At 43.3% G+C, this 24,228-nt stretch overlaps 1 protein-coding gene across 5 annotated transcripts in view; it reads left to right on the forward strand.

Moving 5' to 3' along the window:
* Positions 1-24,228, forward strand: part of LOC129550338 (ADAMTS-like protein 3) — a 408,047-nt gene that overhangs the window by 323,555 nt on the left and 60,264 nt on the right. For 4 of the 5 annotated variants that reach the window (XM_055417913.2, XM_088829595.1, XM_088829597.1 and 1 more), the window contains 3 exons: positions 6,821-7,892; positions 15,443-15,570; positions 18,011-18,139. In XM_055417913.2, coding sequence (XP_055273888.2) covers positions 6,821-7,892; positions 15,443-15,570; positions 18,011-18,139 — 1,329 coding nt within the window. The remainder of the gene's footprint in view (positions 1-6,820; positions 7,893-15,442; positions 15,571-18,010; positions 18,140-24,228) is intronic. The other variant, XM_088829596.1, reaches the window with a different exon arrangement.

Below are 24,228 nucleotides of genomic sequence, written 5' to 3' on the forward strand. Positions count from 1 at the left end.
GCCTCATCCCAGGAGTACCAGTGCCTCTTTTTGTAACAGGGAAATGATTTAAGATTGGATATGGTCTCCTTTGAATATCAGGTGCTGGGGCTTAGGACATTAAAAATAGTCAACCTCCCTTCTCATCCCCTTGCCCAAGCAAATATCCCTTGATTTATCAGAGTTCTTATCCTGCCCCTTCCCCAAGCGCTACCAATACCCTGTTTGTTTTAGAAGCCTCATACGCACAGATTTCAAAACTCAGAAGGTTCTATTGCTTTTTCTTTTTAAGAAAGAATTAAAAATACACTGTTGCTCTGCCCCGCTTCTTCCTGTATAACTCCTGCTTGTGTTTGTGTGGATACCTGATCCCCAGATGAAATGGATAATACTGTGTGTAGACCGCTGGGTAATTATCATGATGCAAACTCCAGGTTGTTCTGTATAAAATGTAAAACAAATGTTTTTATTGACAAAAAAATTCAGTAGAATTAGAACAGAGGCTGAAAATGGGTTGTGTCGTGAAACAGAATGCTTGAGAAGTGGGCTGGAGAGCATCTTGAAACCCATGCTGAGGAGTTTAGATTTTATTAAAGAAGGAAATGACATAGTCAGATTTTATTTTGTTTTATTTACTTGGATGGCTATATAGATATATTTTTCAATTAATTTTTATTGGAGTATAGTTGCTTTACCATGTTGTGTTAGTTTCAGCTGTACAGCAAAGTGAATCACCAATTCATATCATCCCTCTTTTTTAAATTTCCTTCCCATTTAGGTCACCCCAGAGTATTGACTAGAGTTCCCTGTGCTATATACACTAAGTTCTGCTTAGCTATCTATTTTATATGGTAGTGTATGCATGTCAATTTTAATCTCCCAATTCATCCCAACCACCCCCTTCCCCCTTGGTGTCTGTACATTTGTTCTCTACCTTTGTGTCTATTTCTGCTTTAAAATCAGTTCATCTGTACCATTTTTCTAGATTCCACATATAAGTGATATTATACGATTTTTGTTTTTCTCTTTCTGGTTTACTTCACTCTGTATGAGTCTCTAGGTCCATCTACATCTCTGCAAATGGCACAGTTTCATTCCTTTTTGTGGCAGAGTAATATCCCACTGTATGTATGTACCACATCTTCTTTATTCATTCCTCTGTTGATGGACATTTAGATTGCTTCCATGTCCTGGCTATTGTGGATAGTGGTGTACACATAGCTATACTGGGAAAATATGAATGTGCAAGTAGAGTCTAGTCAAGGGGATATGACAGTATCTAGGGGAGAGAATACAAGGACAGAAGTGGTGAGGATGAATTCTAACTTTTCAGGTGTCCCATCTAAGTATCCGTCACCTGGCTAGAGTTGGGAGTTCAAAGGAGAAGGGTGTATTTGTGTTTAACAAGCAACTCTGGGACCAGGTAGGTGGTGAGGAGGGAGAGGGAGCTGTTGTTTGTTACCTTTGCTGATTTCTGTGGTATAGATTCTCCCATCATGTGGCTTCCTGCTACCAGTGTGACGTCACTACCTGCAGAGTTGGGAATGGACACTAACAATCCCATGGACCTGTGAGTCAATGAGAGGAAGGACCAGCAGACCAATGGACAGGGAGGAATCGCGGCGACTCCAGTTTCTGCCTTAAAGAACTGCAGGCTGGACTCCGAGGGCCAGGACTCCAGCATGGGAATAAGATGACTTAGAGGCTGCTTTGCAGCCAAAGCCCATCTGGGAGTGGCAGGAGTCAAGTGCTGGTGTGACAAGTGTAAACACCCAGCACAGATGGCTCGGGGCAGAAACCTGGTGTGGCACCAAGGCTTAGAGTCATGGCAGGGATACAACTGGAATCATGGCAGGACATGAGCATGTAAACAGCCTTGGGCACTGGTCAGGGAAGGCTGGCACAGAGGCCGGAAAGAGGACCTTCAGAAGGAAGAGCTTTTCATTTTCTAGAAAAGCTGAACGATGTGGTGTTTCTCATGCCCAGTGCCATGGGAGAGATGGAGGGATGGCTTGGTATCCCCACACTGCCCACAGCCCCCCAGTAGGATGCCATGGGTTCCTGTCCACACTCTGTCTCCTCAGGCTTGTCTGGTTCAGCAGTTTGGGGGCATATACAAATGCAGAGGGAGGCAGTCACCGCAAACCAGACAGATTCCTACCCAAGAGCTGTGTCAGGATGCCAGGCTCCAGGCACTGCTCCGAAGGAACTGACAGGAGTCACAGAGAGAAACTGGCCCAAGTCCTAGCAGATGCTGGGTCCCAGAGCACTGCCCAGGCACACCTGGTCACCGAACTGCTCTATACCTGGTATGAGAAGTGGCTAACCAGGCCTGGTTGGGAATAGATCTGCCTTCCAGCAGATGGGCATGCAGCCAGAGGGAGCAACTGGGCTACTTATGTGGCTCACCCAGCCATGGGCCGGTCCTTTCCCAAGGCTAAACACCACCTGTCACCTGCAGACTCCCCAACCTGCTTTTGAAGGCATCATGGCCCCATCTATTAATACTTTAAGCCCCAAGCTTAGCTGGGGACATCTGGCTACCAGTTCTGAAGGTATTTAGAACCCATCTCCATATCTTCACACAGGATGCTGTGTGGGCTCATACCAGCCTCAGGTCATCTCCAGCCTGAACTCTGAGCTAGGTACGTGCTTCCTTCTCCATGTGGGCTTTGACCCCTTCCCAGTAAAAGCAGGAATATTCAAGCTATGGCCTCATCTGTAGCAGCCATAAGAGAGTCTCTCTCCACCCCTCCCTCAGTTGCACAAGTTCAAAATTCTGTGACTTTGACCCAGCTTAAACTCTGATTTAAAGAGTGAATTTCAAAGCCATCCACGTTCACCATCTGTATTTTCCATAATCCATCATGAAGGAACTATGACTAGACAGGGTGTTCAACTGAATTCTTTTAAATAGTAATAAAAAGATGCCTGTATAGGTATCAGTATATATAAACACATGTATGTAGGTATTATGGCTAGGTATGTGTATACACATACATTACATACCCTGCATTGTGACAATAGGCCACTTTTAAATATTCATAAAAAGCAACCAGCTGATTAAAATTAGTGAGTGTTAGTCACTCAGTTGTGTCTGACTCTTTGTGACCCCATGGACCATAGCCCACCAGGCTCCTCTGTCCATGGGATTCTCAGACAAGAATACTGGAGTGGTTTGCCATTCCCTTCTCCTCCTGACCCAGGGATCAAACCCAAGCTTTCTGCATTGCAGGCAGATTCTTTCCCCTCTGAGTTACCCATGCTAATAAAAAAGGAAATAAGCAAAACTAATATAGAATTATGTCTTGAATTTTACACTTCCATCGTATGCAGGCACCAATTTAGCTCTAAACTTGAAAACATAAGCACTGTCTTGGAAAAGGCAACCTGGTCAATGACACAGTTCAGTGTTCATTGGGTAGGAAATGAATTGATTACTCAGAGGAAATACAAGGATTCCTGATGGTAAGACCACAAAGCATCCTCTTGCTTCCTCCTACAGAGGACACTGCATGTTGTAAAGATATTGGCAGGGTTCTCAAAGAAAATACAGTGGCTGTTTCTTATTTTCCCTTCCCTGTTCACCAGTAGCAGCCCATCAAATTATCTTTGAGTTAACCCAGTGAGACTCTCTGGGGTGGTGGTTCTCAGTCTTTAGTCTACATTTCAGTCTCCTGGGGAGGTTTTACAAATTTTGATGCCCAGGTTTCTGTTCCCCATAAGTCAGAATTTCTGGAGAGTGGGACCCAGGGTAATAAAATTAAAAAATAATGATAACAGGTGCACCTAATTGGCAGCAAAGTTTGAGAACCACTGCCTCTAGTCAGAGTTGATACTGAAACTCTATACACACCAGTATGTCTGTGTTATTGTTGTTCAGTTGCTACGTCATGTCTGACTCTTTACGAGTCTATGTGAGTTGAGAAAGTAGAGAAATACTCCCAGGTGGTTAGTCAGTAGCCTTGACCTGAACCCCAGGACTGTCTCCCAGCTGCTTGGACCTTCTGCTGGGAATGGTCCAACCTCCTCATAATGTACACTGACGGGAGAGGAGACACTCGGAGCAACAGTGTTGCAACAAGACCTGGTACAGGGCTACAGCCGCCATCCACTGCAGTGGATTGAGCCCATGTTGTGCAGACTGCTATTATGAATGGCATCTCTGGGACTTCCCTAGTGGTCTAGTGGCTTAGACCCCATGCTCCCAATGCAGGGGGCCTGGGTTCCGTCCCTGGTCAGGGCACTAGATCCCACATGTCACAACTGAAGATCCCGCATGCGTCAACTAAGACCCAGTGAAGCCAAATAAATAAATGTTGTTTAGTTGCCACATCGTGTTCGACTCTTTGCAACCCAGTGGACTGTAGCCCACCAGGCTTCTCTGTTCGCGGGATTTCCCAGGCAAGAATACTGAAGTGGGTTGCCATGTCCTTCTCCAGGGGATCTTTCCAACCCAAGGATCTCCTGCAAGGATCAACCCATGTCTCCTGCATTGCACGCAGATTCTTTACCACTAGAGCCACTGGCGAAGCCCAGTGTTTGCACGTGGAAGTGTTAGTACCTCAGTCGTGTCTGATTCTTTGTGACCAAGGGGCTTGCAAAAAAAAAAAAAAAAGATGGCATCTCTGCCTATAATAATGGGTGAACCACAAATTTAGCAGGAATCCTCCTCCTGCTTTTGACCACTGTTGAACAGCAGTAAGTTTAAAATTCTGTGTTGCCAACCTAAAAAGAAATCTCTATGTCTTAACTGACTGAGGGGATCTTGATGTCCTCTGTGAAGAATCTCTATCCCAACAGGTAAACATATACACACGACAGGCCAGCTGGCTCCACTTTAAGCTGATCCGAGGGGAGGGAGAGTTCACTGGCAGAAACATGGACAAGGGGCCTGGCCTAGAAATGGCATCTCAGTGGAATTTGCATGCAGACTTACTACGCCTGTCCCTCATTTAGAAAACACTCTACTTCAGAAGTTATGCGTCTACCCCTGTTGTTTTTCTGAACCTACTGCCACCCCCTCACCCAAGCAGGCAGCAGCCAGACCTTAACGGGATCATGAACCACCCAAGAGAAGTCGAGAGTTATTCCAACAAACACAATCTGGGTAGTGTCCAGGGCCTGAAAAGTCCATCTTAAGTGGACTTCCCTCTGGTGATCTAGTGATTAAGCCTCCACACTTCCATTGCAGGGGGTGCCGGTTCGATCCCTGGTCAGGGAACTAAAGATCCCACATGCTGTGCAGCAAGGCCAAAAAGTTTCAAAGACAAAAACAGAAATGGAGTCTCAATCTAGTTCTCCTCCCAGTGTATCCCTACCAGTGTTACAGCCGTAACCGTTGGAAGAACCATAACCGGGGTCCTCTGATGTTCTTAGGCCCCTGTCTCATGACCTTAATTCCACAGTGTCATTGTTGTGAGTCCAGTCTCTCTTCTGTCACTCCCTGGTTCTTCCTGCCCTCTAGCCCATGGACCCACATACATCTTCAAAGAGGAATCAGACTCCCACCCATATCACATCCCCCTACCTACTCACTTCAGTATCATTCCAGGATACATTGAGGCCTTCCTTCCTGCAAGTGAGTGGCAGGGGGTTGGGGGGAGGGGGAGTAGGAGAGGGAGGAGAGTTGCTCCTCTTGGGAGATGGGATCTGGGGAGCATCCTCTCTGGCCTCCAATCCATTACCTGTGGCTGGTGCCCAGGAACAAGGAAGAGTCAGCCCACCTGTGATCCCTCTCTCCTTGCCCCATTGATGCTGTCTGGACCTGCCTCTGTCATCTGACAGCAATGTCTGAGAGCTCATACATCCCACTACTGTGCACTTGATAAAAATGCTCTGAGTTGCCACATTCCTCCAGTGAAGGTGTTAATATCACCTGCATGTTATAGGCGAGAAAGCTGAGGCTCAGAGAGAGTAGATCACTTATTCAGATAGTAGTGCTGAGATTCATCTCACTGTTCAGCTGGCGTTCAAGTGCCAGTTTGAGCTTTTATTCTTCCATCACTGGCTTCTTCAGGCCCCCATGCTAGTTTCTCTGGCCTGCTTGGGTGATCTGCTATGATCCCCAGCTGCATCCTCCTTTTCAGATCCTTCAATATATTCACTCACCTCCCCACGCTCTCTGCCTCCTTCAGATTTTGGGTACCCTTGGCTGAGCCATACTAGATCCTCAAGAGCCTCCCAGATGGTAGAGGCCCCACACATCAGATATCCCCTTATTGATGGAAACATAACCATTTAATCTCATGCCTCTCCAAACCAAAGGCTCCTTTATAAAATAATTGACATGATTTCATGCAATTCATTCAAACTTGCATTCTTTGCTGCTAAAGTGAAATCTGTGAAATTTGTCCCCATCTATGGATATGTGTATATGCTGCTACTGCTAAGTCACTTCAGTCGTGTCCGACTCTGTGTGACCCCATAGACGGAAGCCCACCGGGCTCCCCCATCCCTGGGATTCTCCAGGCAAGAACACTGGATTGGGTTGCCATTTCCTTCTCCAATGTGTGAAAGTGAGAAGTGAAAGTGAAGTCGCTCAGTCGTGTCCTACTAGTAGCGACCCCATGGACTGCAGCCCACCAGGCTCCTCCGTCCATGCGATTTTCTAGGCAAGAGTACTGGAGTGGCTTGCCATTGCCTTCTCCTATATGTATATATATATACATACATATATAGCATAAATAATGAGATATATATATATATATATCCCTTTTTTAGTTTGCAAATGTTTTAAAAGAGAAAAGAATTTGATGATTTCTGTCAGCCTTGGAAGAGTATGGACAAATGTTGTCATTATAAAGATATTTGTGTTTTGCTTTCTTTATTTTTCCAACAGAAATGAAACCAGAGATGAAGGCCAGACTCGGGGAGCCGGGTCCTCAGATCCTTGGTGTCCAGAGAGTCTACATCCAGACAAGGGAAGAGAAACGCATTAACCTGACAGTTGGGAGCAGAGCCTACCTGCTGCCCAACACATCTGTGATTATTAAGTGCCCAGTGCGACGATTCCAGAAATCTCGGATACAGTGGGAGAAGGATGGCCATTGTCTACAGAACTCCAAGCGACTTGGCTTCACAAAGTCAGGCTCACTGAAGATTCACAGCCTTGCGACCCTCGACATTGGTGAGTACCGGTGCATCGCAGGCCCTGCACAGGAGACCGTAGTGCTTAAGCTCATTGGCACCGACAACCGGCTCATTGTACCCCCAGCCCTTGGAGGGCACACCAGGGAATATCCTGGGATGGACAACAACGAGGCCAATAATTTGGGAGCCACGTGGCATAAGATGAGGCTGATGTGGAACAACAAAAACGAGCTTTATCTGCACAATGGCCAAATTAACAATCAGTCTCTCCTGAGAGCTCTATTGGGCCACTGCAGCCCTTCTGCAGGAAACGCCAACTCCTGGGAGTTTGAAAAGAAGCAGTTTGAAGCAGCAGTTAAACAGGGAGCCTATAGCATGGAGACTGCCCAGTTTGATGAGTTGATCAGGAACATGAGCCAGCTCATGGAAACGGGGGAGATAAGTGATGACCTGGCATCCCAGGTGATATATCAGCTGGTGGCTGAGTTAACCAAGGCGCAACCTGCACATGCGCACTGGAGGGGCATCCTTGGAGAGGTGCCTCCCACAGCTCAGCTAAGGGGGGAGACTGGAAGTGTGCCCCAAAACTCGAAATCGAAAAATTTAGGCAAGCTGACATTCAAGCCAAAGGGACCTGTCCTCTTGAGGCAGAGCCAACCCACCTCAATTTCCTTTAATAAAACAGTAAATTCAAGGATTGGAAATACAGTCTACATTACAAGAAGAACAGAGATCATCAACATACTGTGTGAGCTTGTCACCCCCAGTGAGGCCACCTATACGTGGACCAAGGATGGAGCACTGTTACAACCCTCAGAAAAGTAAGTACAATCAGAGTACAGTGTTTACTCTGAGATGCCTTCTAAATGTATCTTCCAGCTTTCCTTAAAATATTGTCAAATTCCTTCTCCTAGGAATGTGCTTCCAACAGGATCCTTTAGGAAAGAAACTCCAAAATGTTAGGGCATGGCATTTACATCTGCATTGGAATTCTAAAAATGAAATTGTACCATCATAGTCCCTACCATGAAGGTGTAGTACAAAACTGGATATCATAAGATTAAATGTAAGCATCTGCAGACTCTCTCTTTGCATGTCACTTAACATTTAACAATAAAGTCAGGGACTTCCCTGGTGGTCTAGTGGTTCAGACTCTGTGCTTCCAATGAAGGGGGCGCAGGTTTGATCCCTAGTCGGGGAACTAAAATCCCATATGCTGCATGGTGCAGCCAAAAAATTAAAAAGTTATCCCCCCAAAAAGGTGAAATCAATCAGGCCATTAAAAAAACATACTTGCAGTTCTCTTAGAATGTGCAGGAACTGCAAGAATCTTCTATATCTGGGAGATATGGTGTCTCGTTTGAACTGACACCAGCCCCATGAGTCTAGCCAGGCAGGAGTTGATACTTTCTCAGTGAGATCATTGAGGAACATAATCTCATGACTAATTCATGGCCAGTCGGAACCAGGGGCCATGTCTTCTGGACCCTGCCAGGGATGTTAGAGGGTCACACAAATAATAACTTTGGAGAAAAATTACCTGAAGTCATTTTCTAATATCAGGCAATGATTTATGTAACAAAATCCAAAAGTAAGATGATAAGGATCAAAGTTTTTTGAGATGTTTGAAACACAGTATTCAGTCACCTTATTTTATTGTAATAGCTATCCATATCAGTGCAAAAATGTCAACATTTCATTCATTTTACATAAAATAACAGAAACATTTGCTCATTTTGTGTTCTCTACTGTTTCCAAATCTTGCTGTTAACATACACAGGGCTGTAGACATCTTGCTTTCTTTCAATTTGCATTCAACAGCTCCTTATCCACCTCCAGGGATTGTTAAGAGACATAGATGTTAAATTGCTTTGCAAACCATAAGGTACTTTAAAAATGCAAGTTTTATTTTTACCATCCTTTTTTTTCTGCATCACCTAATGTGTGAAGCATTAAAAGAAATCTAGGTGAAATTCAATTTTTATAGTAAATCATTGGGCTGTCTTAGAATGGAAAGATAAAACAAATCTAATTTTTAATTTTTTTGCCTGGAACTCTGAACATTATAGTATAATATAGTTTTTGAAGTGGAATAAACCTTCCAGATCAACTAACTTAGCAGTTCTCAAATCTTGTGGTTTTAGGACTCCTTCAAACTTAAAAAAATGATGAGAAGCCAAAGAACTTTTGTTAATATGAATTAACTTTATGTTAATATGTTAATATATCTCATGATATTTATGCTCTTAGAAATTAAAACCATGAAACATTTTAAATAGCTATTTGTTAATCCATTTAGAAGTAATAGCAGTAAGCCCAATTCATGTTCATGTAAATAACATAATTTTTGAAAAGCAGTATTTTAAAGATTAATGATAATGGCATTGTTTTACATCTCTGCAAATCTCTTTAATGTCTGGCTTAATAAAACATAACTGGGTTTTCTCCTCAATGCTTCTACATTCAGTTTGTTGCCATATGTTGTTTTAATTGAAGTTTATGGAGAAAATTGGGCTTCATACATATATAGATAGGTTAGTTGGGAGGAGAAGGAATACATTCATAATCTTTTAAGGTAATTATGGCTGTTCTTCTTTAATGCGACACTAAAAATAGACTCACTGGAAAAGAGTCTGATGCTAGGAAGGATTGGGGGTTGGAGGAGATGGGGACGACAGAGAATGAGATGGCTGGATGGCATCACCGACTCGATGGACATGAGTTTGAGTGAACTCCGGGAGTTGGTGATGGACAAGGAGGCCTGGCGTGCTGTGATTCATGAGGTCGCAAAGAGTCGGACTCGACTGAGTGACTAACTGAACTGAAAAATAGACAAGCGGTAGTTTCTTAAAGGTTAGGTGGAATGTGGAATCTAAAACCATGTTAAAGAGATTTTGGTAGTCTGTTACAATGAAATCTGTTGCTTTATCTTGTTCTTTGAATGGATCTTTTAACTAGACTAGATTTTATAACATCATACATTGGTCATTTGGAAAATGTTGGCTGACTGAGTTATACACATCTTCCAAATGTTAACACATTCTGTTATACAATAACAAAAATACGTGTATTCTTTAATATTACTATCCCAACTTTTCAGAAAAGTCTTTGAGCTTTGGGAAGCAGTCAGACTCACAGTCTGATTTTCTCAAATTCTAATTTTCACTCAAAAGCTTGAATTTTATCATCGGCAACAATTACTGTCAGTTGTTTTCCTTGCCTTGGTCAGCTCATTTTTGTTCATTAAAAAAATATATCTTCCAAATACCTAAATCCAAATAACCCTGGCTTATCTGTCAGTCATTATTTCAAGTAAAGTAGTATGCCATGAAAAAGGAACTAGTTCAGCTAGCAGTTCAAACAGTCCCACCCATAGGATTTGGCAGACAGCAGAGATATGGTGTGTATTCCCTGTTTTGTTGTACAGAATGTTAGAAAACTTACACTCAGGGGTAGAGATTTAGTGAAATAAAAAGTTCTACTGCTTCATTAAGAACATTCTTATGGGAAATTGACATTTTGTTTTTACTGCAAGTGTGTGATAGCCAGAATACAGTGACTACTGGTACACCTTGTTGCCACAGCTTTGATTCCATTCTGGTGCCAAGTTTTACCCACAACTGCTTTTACTATCAGTGCAAATGTCAACACTCACAGTGAAAAAGGCCAATAGTGGTATAGTATCAATATTTACTATTATGAAAATAGTTTTGACCTCACGGACCCCTGGGATCCAAGGACCACCCTTTCAGGATTGTTCAACAATTTCACTTTAGAAATTATAAGGAACATCAGCCAAACCCAAATTGAAGAACATTCTATTTATTATCAATAGTCCTCAAAACTGTCAAAGTCATCAAAAAAAAGGGAGGGGGTGGGGGGAAGACAGAAAAATTGTCACAGACCAGAAGAGACTAAGGAGACACAATGTCTAAATACAATATGATGTCCTGAATGGGAGATTGTGCAACAGGATAAGAACATTAGTGGAAAAACTAATGAAATCTACATAAAAACTGAAGTTTTGTTAACAACAGTGATGGACCAATGCTGGTGCCTTAGTTTTGATGAAAGTATCAGGTGCTGAAGATGTTCACATCAGGGAAAACCCAAAAAGAAGGAGATAAGAACTATCTGTACTATCTTTGTTGCTTTTCTGTAATGCCAACATCATTCCAAAATAAAGTTTATTTCAAAAAAAAAAGAAAGAAACTCTAAGGAAACATAGGCTGAGAAAGTTGATTTGTGGCCATAAAGTACTAGAGGGATGTGGTAGAAGACCGTGGTTATTTCAAGTCAATGTTTGTTGAACGGAGTTGATTTGTGATCATCTGACTTGCTCAAGTGGAATTTTCATTAGTTTCTGTGGCTGAGGCTCCTGAAGATACCATAAAGATTCTACCATCCTAACTCAGACCTGTTTCTGCATACTTTAAGGACCAGCCATTTGACACTGAAGCAGTCCTACTTGGCTAGTAAGAGTTTTTGTTTTTAATATTTTAAGGGAATTTTTAAAATATCTATTTTTATTTCCATTTTTTCTCTAATATACCTAATTATTTTTTTAACTTATGTTTAAATTTCTTTATGCAAGAAAAGTTCTCGAGTTTAGATATATTTTTCTGACTCTCACAAATCTTTTCAACTGAAGTCATGCAGAAATGGAATGATGTTTCCAAGTGCCCCTCTCCAATAGGAGGCAACGGTGTAGGCGTGGAGTGGGTTTGGACGCCAGCTGAGTAAGAGATCACAGTTAAGAAGTGAAGGCTGTGGGTGGATTCCCTAGGGGTGACGTCTGTGGAGAGATCAGTTTCATTATCACTTCAAGTAAAGAATAAGATTTTGTGGTGGAGGTCAAGATCAGATTCCTTAAAGACATCTACCTTCTGGTTCTCCAGCCCACGGACTGGTCCAGCCTGAATCCTGGGTGACATCACCTGGCAGGAAGGTTCATGTGTGCTCAGCTATTTCTTGGTGACTTCTTGCTGTACTGTAAAACTGAGGCCACTAAAACAAAGGAATCCTTTGAGAATTGCTAAATCATACAAACATACCTATGAAATAATTTAAGAAAAGATTTTCATGTATAAACATTTGTCACGTAGAGTTACTCAGTTCAGTTCAGTTCAGTCGTGTCCGGCTCTTAGCGACCCCATGAACCACAGCACGCCAGGCCTCCCTGTCCATCACCAACTCCCGGATTTCACTCAAACTCATGTCCATCGAGTCAGTGATGCCATCCAGCCACCTCATTCTCTGTCGTCCCCGTCTCCTCCTACCCCTAATCACTGCCAGCATCAGAGTCTTTTCCAGTGAGTCAACTTGTCGCATGAGGTGGCCAAAGTATTGGAGTTTCAGCTTCAGCATAAGTCCTTCCAATGAACACCCAGGATTGATCTCCTCTAGAATGGACTGGTTGGATCTCCTTGCAGTCCAAGGGACTCTCAAGAGTCTTCTCCAGCACCACAGTTCGAAAGCATCAATTCTTCAGCGATCAGCTTTCTTCACAGTCCAACTCTCACATCCATACATGACCACGGGAAAAACCATAGCCTTGACTTTATTAGTTTTACTTTTTTTCTTAATCAACTGTTCCTTAACAGGGATTTGACAATGAGAGCCTAACACTGGTCATAGCTACCTCTGTCTTATTCCTGTTTTTGTTCTGGGCAATTCAGCTGTTTTGGTTTCTTCCCACCTTTGTATACTTCATTTGTGGGTTGCACGGGAGCTTGCATTCTCTAGTACATTCATTCTCTACCATTATTCTGTTCTACTGTAATCATTTATACACTGAGTCATTAAATGTTTTTGAAAACTTGCTATATAAAAGGTACTGTGCTAAGCATTGAAAATGCACAGCTGTGAATAAGATCTGGTCCCTGCTTTTGAAAAGATCACAATCTCATGAGAATAAAAAGATATTTCATCAAATAACTATATGAGCCAAACCAGAAGGAGCCCAGAGAGGGAAGAAGATAACTCTAGGAGTATTGGGGAAAGCTTTACAAGGGAAATTACATTTGCTTCAGGACTCAGTGGATAAGTCAGAGTTGCCAGAAGTGGGGAAGGGCATTCCAAATAGAGTGAACAACATATGCAAAAGCTCAGGGTGATGAAAGACCATGGAATGTTCTGGAAACTGTTAGAGGTTCTTTATGGCTACAGCAGAGGGTAAGCAAGCAATGTAAAGTGACAGGAAATGAAGTGGCCCAGTTCAGTTCATGAAGAAACATAGAGTATTTAGCAGTTGGTCAAAACAGTCAGTCATGCCTAAAATCTTGCATGCTAGACTTCAGCATTAGGCAAACCAAGAACTTCCAGATGTCTAAGCTGGGTTTAGAAAAGGAAGAGGATAAAATTGCCAACATTCTCTGGATTATAGAGAAAACAAGGGAATTTCAGAAAAACATCTATCTCTGTTTAATCGACTACGATAAAGCCTTTGACTGTATAGATCATGACAAACTGTGGAAAACTCTTAGAGAAATGGGAATACCAGACCATCTTCCCTGTCTCCTGAGAAACCTGTATGAGGGTCAAGAAGCAACAGTTAAAACCCTGTATGGAACAACTGATTGGTTCAAGATCAAGACAGGAGTATGACAGCGCTGTCTGCTGTCACCCTGTTTGTTTAACCTGTTCGCCAATCACATCATGAGAAATGCTGGGCTGGATGAGTTACAAGCCGGAAGGTGGGAGAAATATCAATAATCCCAGATATGCGGATGATACCACTCTAATGGCAGAAAGTGAAGAGGAACTAAAGAGCCTCTTGATGAGGGTGAAGGAGCAGAGTGAAAGAGCCAGCTTAAGACTAGATAGTAAAAAAACTAAGATCATGGCTTCTGGCCCCATTATTGCATGGCAAACAGAAGGGAAAAGGTGGAAGTAGTGACAGATTTCCTCTTCTCGGGCTCCAATATCACTGCGGATGGTGACTACAGCCATGAAATCAGAAGATGATTGCTTTTTGACAGGAAGCCTAGATATTGTGTTGAAAAGCAGACATTATTACTCTGCTGACAAGGGTCTGTATAGTCAAGGATTTGGTCTTCCCTGTGGTCACGTACGGTTGTGAAAGCTAGACTGTAAAGAAGGCAGAAGTAAAGAAGGCAGAAGACCAAAGAATTGATGCCTTTGAACTATGGTGCTGAAGAAGACTTCTGAAAGTCCCTTGGATAGCAAAGAGATCAAACCAGTCAATCTTAAGGGATCTCAACCCTGAATATTCACTGGAAGGACTGATGCTGGAAAAGATGGAGGGCAGAAGGAGAAGAGGGCATTAGAGGATGAGATGGCTGGACGGGATCACTGATACAGTGAACATGAACTTGGGCCATCTATGGGAGATGGTGAGGGACAGGGAGGTCCGGAGTGCTGCAGTCCAGAGTTGGACACGACTGGGTGACTGAACAACGACAACAGAACAGTCCATATTGCTAAGATCTGTAAAGTGGGAGAAGGCAGGTAAAAAAATAGTATATGGACTGCTGATCCAGATAATCTATTAGCAACTTCAAATCAATAGGAAAAAAATAAAATTAAAGTGAAACAATATTCTTTCCCATCCCCTGAATCAGTGTCTCACCTGTGAGGATACTCTTGACCAGCTCTGATTTTCTAAGTGGTATTTACATGCAGGTGTTTGTGAATATCAATAATTGGGAAACCATAAGGGGTTCACATAGTGTAGCCCTGATTCTTAACAGCATGCTCAAAACCCAATATAATGCAGCAATAGCTTTGTTACTTCCACTGAGCTTTTCATACCATGAGAAAATAACCATTGCCAGGGATCAGTAACTAAAGGTCCACTCACTTCCAGCATGAAAATCTGAACTGAAAAATTTACATCTGTAGTCTGTTAGAAAGGCTCAGGGCAGAAAATGCAGGCTTAACCTCCAGCAAACTAACATTTACTAGTTTGTCTTTTTTAAAAAGTGGTAAATTAAGCATTGAATCCATCCAGAAGAGTCTGTTCTCATGCAGGGTGAGATAGGAAGTCTGGATCTCTGAGCTTAGTCCAGCTCTACCATCTCAATGAGTTTCAGCCAAGAAGAGTGACTTTTCCACCCTCCAGTCTATATGTTGCTGTTTAGTCACTAAGTTGTATCTGACTCTTTGTGACCCCATAGACTGTAGCCTGCCACATTCCTCTGTCTGTGGGGTTTCGCAGGCAAGAATACTGAAGTGTGTTTCCATTCCCTCCTCCAGCTCCAGTCTACATAGTGGTCTGCTTATAGGCAGGAAGCTTGACAAGATTGTCTTCTGGATCCTTGCCAGCCCAAAGTCAATGTCCTCATTCTCTGTGGGTCGCTGTGGTTCTCAGTGTGTCACATGAACACATCCTCTTTCTACTGTTCTACAGAGTCATTTTGGATGGAATGGGGAAAATGCAGATACGGAAACCTACAAGGAAAGACCGAGGAATATACGGATGTGCTGTAGCTAATCATCTCGGTTCAGATGTGGAAAGTTCTTCTGTGCTGTATGCAGGTGATGCCCGTTATGCAGCCTGGAGTGCCTGGGTGTGGTCTTATTTTTTAACATGAAACCCTGGAGCAGCAGTTTCCATGCTTCGCACAGCAGAATCCCCGGGGAAGGGGATGTTAAAACACAGATCTCCAGACCCCATTCCCAGGGGTTCTGACACAGCAGGCTTGGAGTGGAGTCTGAGTATGTGCACTTTTTTTGGCCTTGAGGCATGTGGAATCTTAGTTCCCCAACCTGGGATCAACCCATGACCCCTGAACTTGAAGCAAGGAGTCTTAACCACTGGAACACCAGGGAAGTCCCAGAATGTGCCTTTTTAATATGTTCCCAGGTTATGCTGACACTGCTGGCCTAAGGACCACACTTTGAAAACAGCTGCTCTACAGTTCACTTTCTAAGAATTGGAAATTAACAGGATGTGATTTAATTGGTGGTGTTAATAGTGCTGACTTTTCATTTTTAAAATGCCACCAACCAACAAAAGAGATAATTATCCTTTAAAGGTTGATATATACCTCCCAATGGCACTCCTCTGCCCAATCCTTAAAAACACTTTCAGGAAATTGTCATTGTAAATTAGTGTAAATTGTCCCAGGAGGTAGACAAAATCATTTTAATATTAAAGTGTGCTTTTTGATGAAGGAACATTTTTAGCTAGCAAAGTTGTAAGCAGTGCTTCCTTGTGGCAGGCTCATGTTCTGGGATCAAAAATCAAATACGAAAGTTTTCCTCCAACTCCCTACTCTGTGGTTTCTGGTATCTATGGCTTAAATAACTAAGATAAGGACAAAGACAATTATCAGGGATTGGAACCCGGCATTTAGACAGCCAAGCATTGATGTAGGCAGTCCATCACACTATAACCTGAGGAGGTGGGACCAATTGATTTTCAAAGTTCCTTTGATCTGCATGGCTTGGTGCCCCATCCCTCTCCTGGCTGCATTCCCATGGTAGGGCCTTCACACCTTGATTTCCTGTGTCTTGATCCTCCTGGATGATTCTCCTCTGTGAGCATCTGCTCCTTTCCAGAAAACCTCAGTTTTGAGGTTCTGGATTGTTGGGAGGAAGAGAAGTCTCTCTTGCAGCTCGCAAGTTTCCTCCTAAGTCCGTCCCAGGATAGCCCAGATTCGTGGGAGAGCTGGTGCAAGGTCCTTAAGGGCCAGAGGACACATGACAACGACAGTCCTTTCTCAGCCCAAGAGTCCCTGTATTTTCAACTCCCAGCATACCGTTTCAGTGCCCCAGGCACTCCAGGAGCAAATGGTCACGTGAACATGATCATTTCCAAATTCTCTTCTGCAGAAGACATGGTTACCAAACAGCTAAATGTTGTTACTCTTTCACTTGCTATGCATTAGTGATAAAAATAAAAAGTAAAGAAATATGTGAGAACTTCCCTGGTGGCCCATCGGTTAAGAATCTGCCTTCCAGTGCAGGGGATGTGGGTTGAATCCCTGGTTGGGGAACCAAGATCTCACATGCTTCTGGGAAACTAAGCCCGCACACTGCAACTTCTGAGTCTGTGTGCTGCAATGCAAACCCAGCACAGCCCCCCTCAACCAAAAGACATACCCTCTCCCTCCAAGCGCTTACATGCTAAGGTGGAGGGGGGAAACCAGCCATGGCAGTAACTCTATAGTAGAGGAACGTAGCCTTCCCTGACCCCCACATGCTCCTGAGAGACCCCTGGGCAACCAGCATGTTTTTCTACCCATCACCTATCACCCTGTAATGGTAGTGATGTCTCCCACCAGTCTCTGAGTTGATTGAGGACAAGAGTGTTTGTATTCCAACTTGGTATTTCCATTGTCCAGCCCAGGCACAGGGTATATTTCCTGAATGACTTCATAAATGAATCTGGTAAAAGTACATGGTTCTTAAAATCCAGGAAAGTAAAAGTCTGTGAATGAGTTCCTGATTCTTTATGACCTTGTTTTTATTATTTTTTTCCATGCAAGTTTTGTGCAGGTTTCATTCACATTTTCCTTCCAGAAAGAGAGTCAGATGGTCCCAGGACCTGGTGTGTTTTGGTCCTGCCTTTACTCATCCAAGGATGCACCTCAGAGATGTCACTCCTGCCCTGCCATGCGTTTCCCTGAATGGATTTCTGACTTCCTTCTTTTTCAAATGATCAAAGAGGATTTTATCCTCTAATTTATCCCCAGTTTTGGTTATAAAGCCAAAATATCCTCACAGTCTGTACATGGTGGTTGCAGTGCCTGTTTTTAGATATCTCTTTGTAGATATCTCATCTGTGCATCTGTATATTGAGCACCTCCAGCCTGTGAGCATGCAAGTCCCCATGGGGCACCCCGGGGGATGCGGACCAAGCCAGGAGTCTGCACCTGCTCTCCAGGAGCTTGGCAGAGCTTACCAAGTACAGTGTGGTCACTCAGAGCAAAAGCCTGAATCTAACAGATTTTCCTGCTCCCTGTGAATTAAGAGGCACCTGTCATCTTGTCTGTTGGAAGAAACATCACCAGACCAGAGCATGGCCATCTCTCGGTTGTGATTGGCGGCTTCGTGGAGGCACCCCTGCAAGCAAATGTGACCATACAGTGTCCTGTAAAAGGTGAGTGTGGCCATTTCTAGTAGGAGGGCACAGGCCAGCCCAGGGTGGCCAGGAGGCACCAGCTAGCATTTTGGTAGCTCAGACAGTCCCGTGGGCTTAAAAATCTGATTTTTCAACACCCGGACAGAAGATCTGTCTCGCAAGAGTGAGCATATACCAGCTCATAAGGCTTGTGTGTAAAATAGAGTACAGTTTACTCATTCTCAGTGAGGGCTAGGAGGACATGAACACAACTTCCCTGTAACCGGTATGTTCATACTGGCCAGACCACAGCTCTCCATCCCTGTGGCAGATCTGCACAAAAAGCCAACTTCTAGCAGGTGATTGCCTAAAGAGTACAGAGTCAGAGCGAGGAGCTATGTGGGAAATCATTAGCTGTGTCCTCCAGCTTGACCAAGGCTGTGCTGGAGAAGGCCAGGTCAGCAAGGGGGAATGTTGGGGTCCTCTGGCCTAGTCTCTCTGTCCTGGACTGTCCTTGGCTGAGCGTCACCGTTCTATGCCTCGGTGGCTCTTTCTGCTCTATTTGCAACAGCCATTAAACCTTCTTTCTAACTGATTCATCTTTTATTTAAGAGAAACTATATTTTCATCCGATCTCATCTTAATCTAGGGCCATTCTGTCTTTAAACCACAGATTCTTAAGACTTAACCTGAGCCCGTGCATCCCCAAACTGAGATCAATATTATAAACTCCTCAAAATGAGGATCTACTGTTTTAAGATGACCTTGCATATGCCTGTTATTGACTGTGCATTGATTAAATTCTCTGGAGAGAACTGTATTTGCCTGGTTTCCATATTCTTTGGGGTACCTGTAGTTGCAGCCACTTAAGATAAATCTCACCAAGGCCAGAGAGCCCAGGGTAACCTGAGGAGCCCTTACTGCTGGTCCGGATACCACAGAAAAGGTGCATGTGATGGCAGGATTCTAGAGCACAGCCTTGCAGCTCTGAGGCTCTGCCTCCCTGTGATGGTCACTTACCTGTCATGTTTCTGGAACTGCACCTCCGGCTTCACCAGAAGTGGAAATTTGCTCACCCCAAGGTATTTTTCACCCCTTGTAAGTCCCTGTGGTGTTTGAAGTCCCTACCCAGACTTTTGAAAAATCCCTCCAGCCTCCCAACTGACTCCACCCGCAAATATGTGTTTTCTGGCGAAACACACCCACCATTATAGAAGGGCCAGCATTCTCTGGCTGCAGCAAGGAGAAAAGCAGAATGGAACTGTGCAGTTTGCCAAGCCACAAATGTCTAGAATTTCTACGGCCCTACACCTGCAAAGGATTCTGCAAAATAGATCTGACTTCTATTAAGAGAAACTTTAACTTTTAACATTATTTCTAAACTTCTTATTTCCTCGTAATAATTCACAATTAGGCTTGTGGGGAGCGGGGTGGTGGGGGACGAGCCTTTGAAAGGAGTGGGATGTGTTATTTGCGCTCATAGGTCAGGGACTGGATTCAGCAGAAACTGTCTTCAGGAGGGAAGCCTGCAGCTAACACCGTTAAACTTGTCATGGTTTACTCTCCGGCCAGGCCCCAGCAGTGTGTGGGCCGTCTCTGACCATTCCAGACTCCTGCAGCCTCTTGCACCCTGTACAAGTTCTCATTCTCTCGGGCCTTTTCTGCCTCCTCCCTCCCACCTCCCCCTCTGCTACCCCACTTTCAGCTCTTCCTAGGAATGGGCCCATTTGGTCTCTCTTTACCTGGCAGCCACCCCTACAGACCAGACCCCAGGAACTCATCAGGAGTCCTTTCCTTTTCAAAATAAACACCTCATTTTGAGTTGTGTGCCATTTTAAATAAGCCTGAAGTGAACTTACTGTGTTTTCTTATGGGCAGAAGCCATAACTAACGTAGTTGTTCGTGGAGATTTTTAGATACAGATGGTGACCCTAGTGTATGACAGCAGGTGAGTCACGTGTCTGTCCTACTCGTCTCTCTAAAATGGGAAATGGACTGCATTGGTGGAAGAAGGGGCCTTGACTATTATCTAATTCAGTCTCTGATTTGATAGATGAGGGCATCATAACATTGACAAACTTGAATACTGCTTTCTGAAATTACATTTTCTTTCATGTTGCAAATTGCAGTTATTCCTGTCAATCTGTGGCACGTATACATTTTTATTTTTCAGTTGCCCTTAGAATGTTTATACTAATTCGGTTCGGTTCGGTTCGGTCGCTCAGTCGTGTCCGACTCTTTGCGACCCCATGGACTGTAGCCTACCAGGCTTCTCCGTCCATGGGATTCTCCAGGCAAGAATACTGGAGTGGGTTACCGTTTCCTTCTCCAGGGGATCTTCCCGACCCAGGGATCGAACCCGGGTCTCCCGCATTGGAGGCAGACGCTTTAACCTCTGAGCCACCAGGGAAGCCCTTATACTAATTAGAGTGGGTTTATCTATTCATAACTTTTAGACAGATTTATTAGTTCTTTCTTATGGCTTATGTTTTATTTAACCCATGTGGTATAGATACCAATAGTGATTCTCCCTAGTCACACTTGCATGATTTTCTAATAAATGATAGTAAATAATAGGACCTGAGAATCTGTATTTCTAAGGTTAAAAGCTGTAAGTTGCAAGTGTTATTTGTCTTATTTTTATTTTTAAAATTGATTTGTATTGGGGAGTAGATGCTTTACAATGTTACGTTAGTTTCTACTGACAGCAAAGTGAATCAGTATACATATGTATATTTTCCCCTCTTTTTTGAATTTCCTTCCCATTTAGGTCACCACAGAGCACTGAGTGGGGTTCCCTGAGCTATATAATAGGTTTTCATTAGTTACCTATGTCGTATAGAGTGAAGTAAGTCAGAAAGAGAAAAACAAGTGTTAAATATTATTGCATATAAGTGGAATCTAGAAAAATGGTATCAATGATCTTATGTGCAAAACAGAAGTAGAGACACAGACGTAGAGAACAAATGTATGGACACCAAGTGGAGAAGGAGGGGGTGGGATGAATTGGGAGATTGTGATTGTTTTATTCTTTAAAAAAAGAAAAAGAAAGTTTCCTGTAAAAATGAGGGAGGTGGGAGTTTAAACTGCACACTCTCTGCCACCTTCTGGTAAGAAAGGGAAGCTCATCTGAGAAAGTGAAGTGAAGTGAAGTCGCTCAGTCGTGTCCGACTCTTTGCGACCCCATGGACTGTAGCCCACCAGGCTCCTCCATCCATGGGATTCTCCAGGCAAGAATATTGGAGTGGGTTGCCATTTCCTTGTGCTTGGTCATATGCTTAACTTTTGGGGAAACTGCCAAACTGTTTTCCAAAGCATCTTCCTAGCTTAACCCCATTCCAAATCTGTGGACCAATAGAGTTTCTTAGAGACTGAAGAGGAGCCCAACCAACACACGAGAACAGTTTAGAGCAGAGGCTCAGATCAGCTGCACTGCTAATGAATTTAAGGGATAAGAATAACAAGCAACCCAACACAGACATCACAGAAAAGTGTAGGATAAATGATGTTCTTACTAAGCATTAACACACGAAAAAATATGTAGCTATTGATATTTACTGGAAAAATATGTAGCTATTGATATTTACTGGAAAAATATGTAGCTATTGATATTTACTGGAAAAATATGTAGCTATTGATATTTACTGGGCCCAGTAAAAATATCAATAGCTACATATTTTTTCGTGTGTTAATGCTTAGTAAGAACATCATTTATCCTATACTTTTCTGTGATGTCTGTGTTGGGTTGCTTGTTATTCTTATCCCTTAAATTCATTAGCAGTGCAGCTGATCTGAGCCTCTGCTCTAAACTGTTCTCGTGTGTTGGTTGGGCTCCTCTTCAGTCTCTAAGAAACTCTATTGGTCCACAGATTTGGAATGGGGTTAAGCTAGGAAGATGCTTTGGAAAACAGTTTGGCAGTTTCCCCAAAAGTTAAGCATATGACCCAGCACTTCCACTCCTAAGTATATACCCAAGGCAAATGAAAACACATGTTCACACAAAAACTCATACCCAAATGCTGATAGCAACTTTCTTTTTAATAGCCAAACAGTGGAAGCAACTTAAGTATCCATCAGCTAATGAATAGGTAAACAAAATGTAGTATACCCATACAAGGAGACTTTATTTGGTCATAAAAAGGAATGAAATATTGACATTTGCTAAGAAATGGATGAATCTTTAAAAATCATGGTTAAGTGAAAGAAGCCAGACATGAAAGATCATGTATTATATGATTACATTTCCATGAAATGTCTAGAGTGGGCAAGGCCATAGAGACAGATTGGAGGCTGCCAGTGGCCAAAAGGAGAGGAAAATGCAAGAGAGTGGAGATTAATGACTAATAGGCATGGGTGTCTCTTTGGGGATGATGAAAATGTTCTGGAATGAGATAGGACTGGTGGTTTCACAACTTTATGAATATACTAAGAAAACACTGAATTGTAGACTTTGAGAGGGTGAATTTTATAGTGTTTCAATTATATCTTATTAAAATCATAATCATAATACAATATAATAGCATGTAAAGTTTTAAAACCCATGGCACAATCATATGTTTTATTTGTGAGCATATGAGCATATGGCAAAAATATACAAACTTTCATGGGAAGGATATATATGTACCAATGTCAGGATTGTTGGTACTGCTGGAAGACAAAAGAAGGAAAAAAGTTTGGAAACAGAACTTTAGCTGTAATGCTTTGTTATTTAAAGAAAAACTAACAAAATAAGGCAAACTGCCTTCTAAAAAATATAAACTTAACTGTGGTATAGATTTAAGCCCTACATCCCTGTCATTTTTCAGCTCCCTACTGATAGGAGGGGTTGTGGGCGATAAGTGGGTTCAGTTCAGTTCAGTTAGGTTTCTCAGTCGTGTCCGACTCTTTGCGACCCCATGAACCGCAGCACATCAGGCCTCCCTGTCCATCACCAACTCCCGGAGTCCACCCAGACCCATGTCCATTGAGTCGATGATGCCATCCAGTCATCTCATCCTCTGTCGTCCCCTTCTCCTCCTGCCCTCAACCTTTCCCAGCATCAGGATCTTTTCAAATGATAAGTGGGTAGAAGGTACAAAAAGAGACTGCACACAGCATGTGTACAACAGATGGTAGAAGCAAGGTTCTAACCAGGTAGCATCAGGGGGCTGGGTACTCGATGAGTTGAGCAGAGAGAAGGAAAGCCTTTCATACATAAGGGATGGAGATCAGTTTCAGAAGAAATAGATTGTATAGTTTTAAAGGTACTCTCTTAATTGGGGTTCTTTTAGAGTTAGAATGCTATGAAATACACCTAGAGTTTTGTTGATGTGTAAGTGAATTATTAGCTTTCTTTATTGGCTTTAATAATTCCAGGGGAGGATTTTGAGAACAGTTTTTGCTGTGCAACAAGATGATATGCTTGAATTCCTGGGCACAGCCTCATCTCTCTGACAGTTATTTTCCCCCATCAAGTGTTGGTTTATACTGTATGGTGTGGAACTCAATGGCGGTGATTTAACATCTTTAAGTCACAAATCCCTTTGGCTGCCCCTCTGCTCCCCCCACCACACACACACAAAAGACTCTCTTTCCAGAAAAATATACTTACCCACAACATTTTGCATATAACTTTCAGAATACGTAGCCCTTAACCTAACCCTAACTTGAGTCCCTAACATGTGTCAGCTTGAACAGGCTGTGAGGTGGGTATCATTGCTATCTTTGTATAGTTAATGAGTAAACATGCTCAGATGCGTGAGCTGAGATTTATTCCCAAGTGTGTGACTCTTGAGGAACTGGAGGGAGGACGAGGCTCTGGGCTTGAGGCAGCAGAATGGAAACCCAGGTGGTCTAACCAGAGAGGAGAGGGTCAAAGCCGAGGTCTGAGGCAGGACCGAGGAGGTGCTGCAGCTTGGGGACAAGGCGTCAGGGCCTTAGGGATGGGCAAAACCAGGGCCCAGACTCACTGGAGGGCCGTCTGGTGTGGGAGTTCTAGGTTCCAGGCAGAGTCCACCAAGAGGCTGGCCTACAGGGTGCCAGCCAGCACTAGGCCAGAGGTCCGACCAAGTCTGCCCCCTCTGTCCCCAGGACGGAGGTCCCCCCTTGTTTGCAGTAGCAGGAAAGGAACATGGCAAGTCGGTCTGGTA

This window comes from Moschus berezovskii, chromosome 21 (assembly GCF_049115385.1).
Source record: "Moschus berezovskii isolate FMDL1 chromosome 21, NW_MosBer_1.0, whole genome shotgun sequence".
Classification (NCBI taxonomy): Eukaryota; Metazoa; Chordata; class Mammalia; order Artiodactyla; family Moschidae; genus Moschus; species Moschus berezovskii.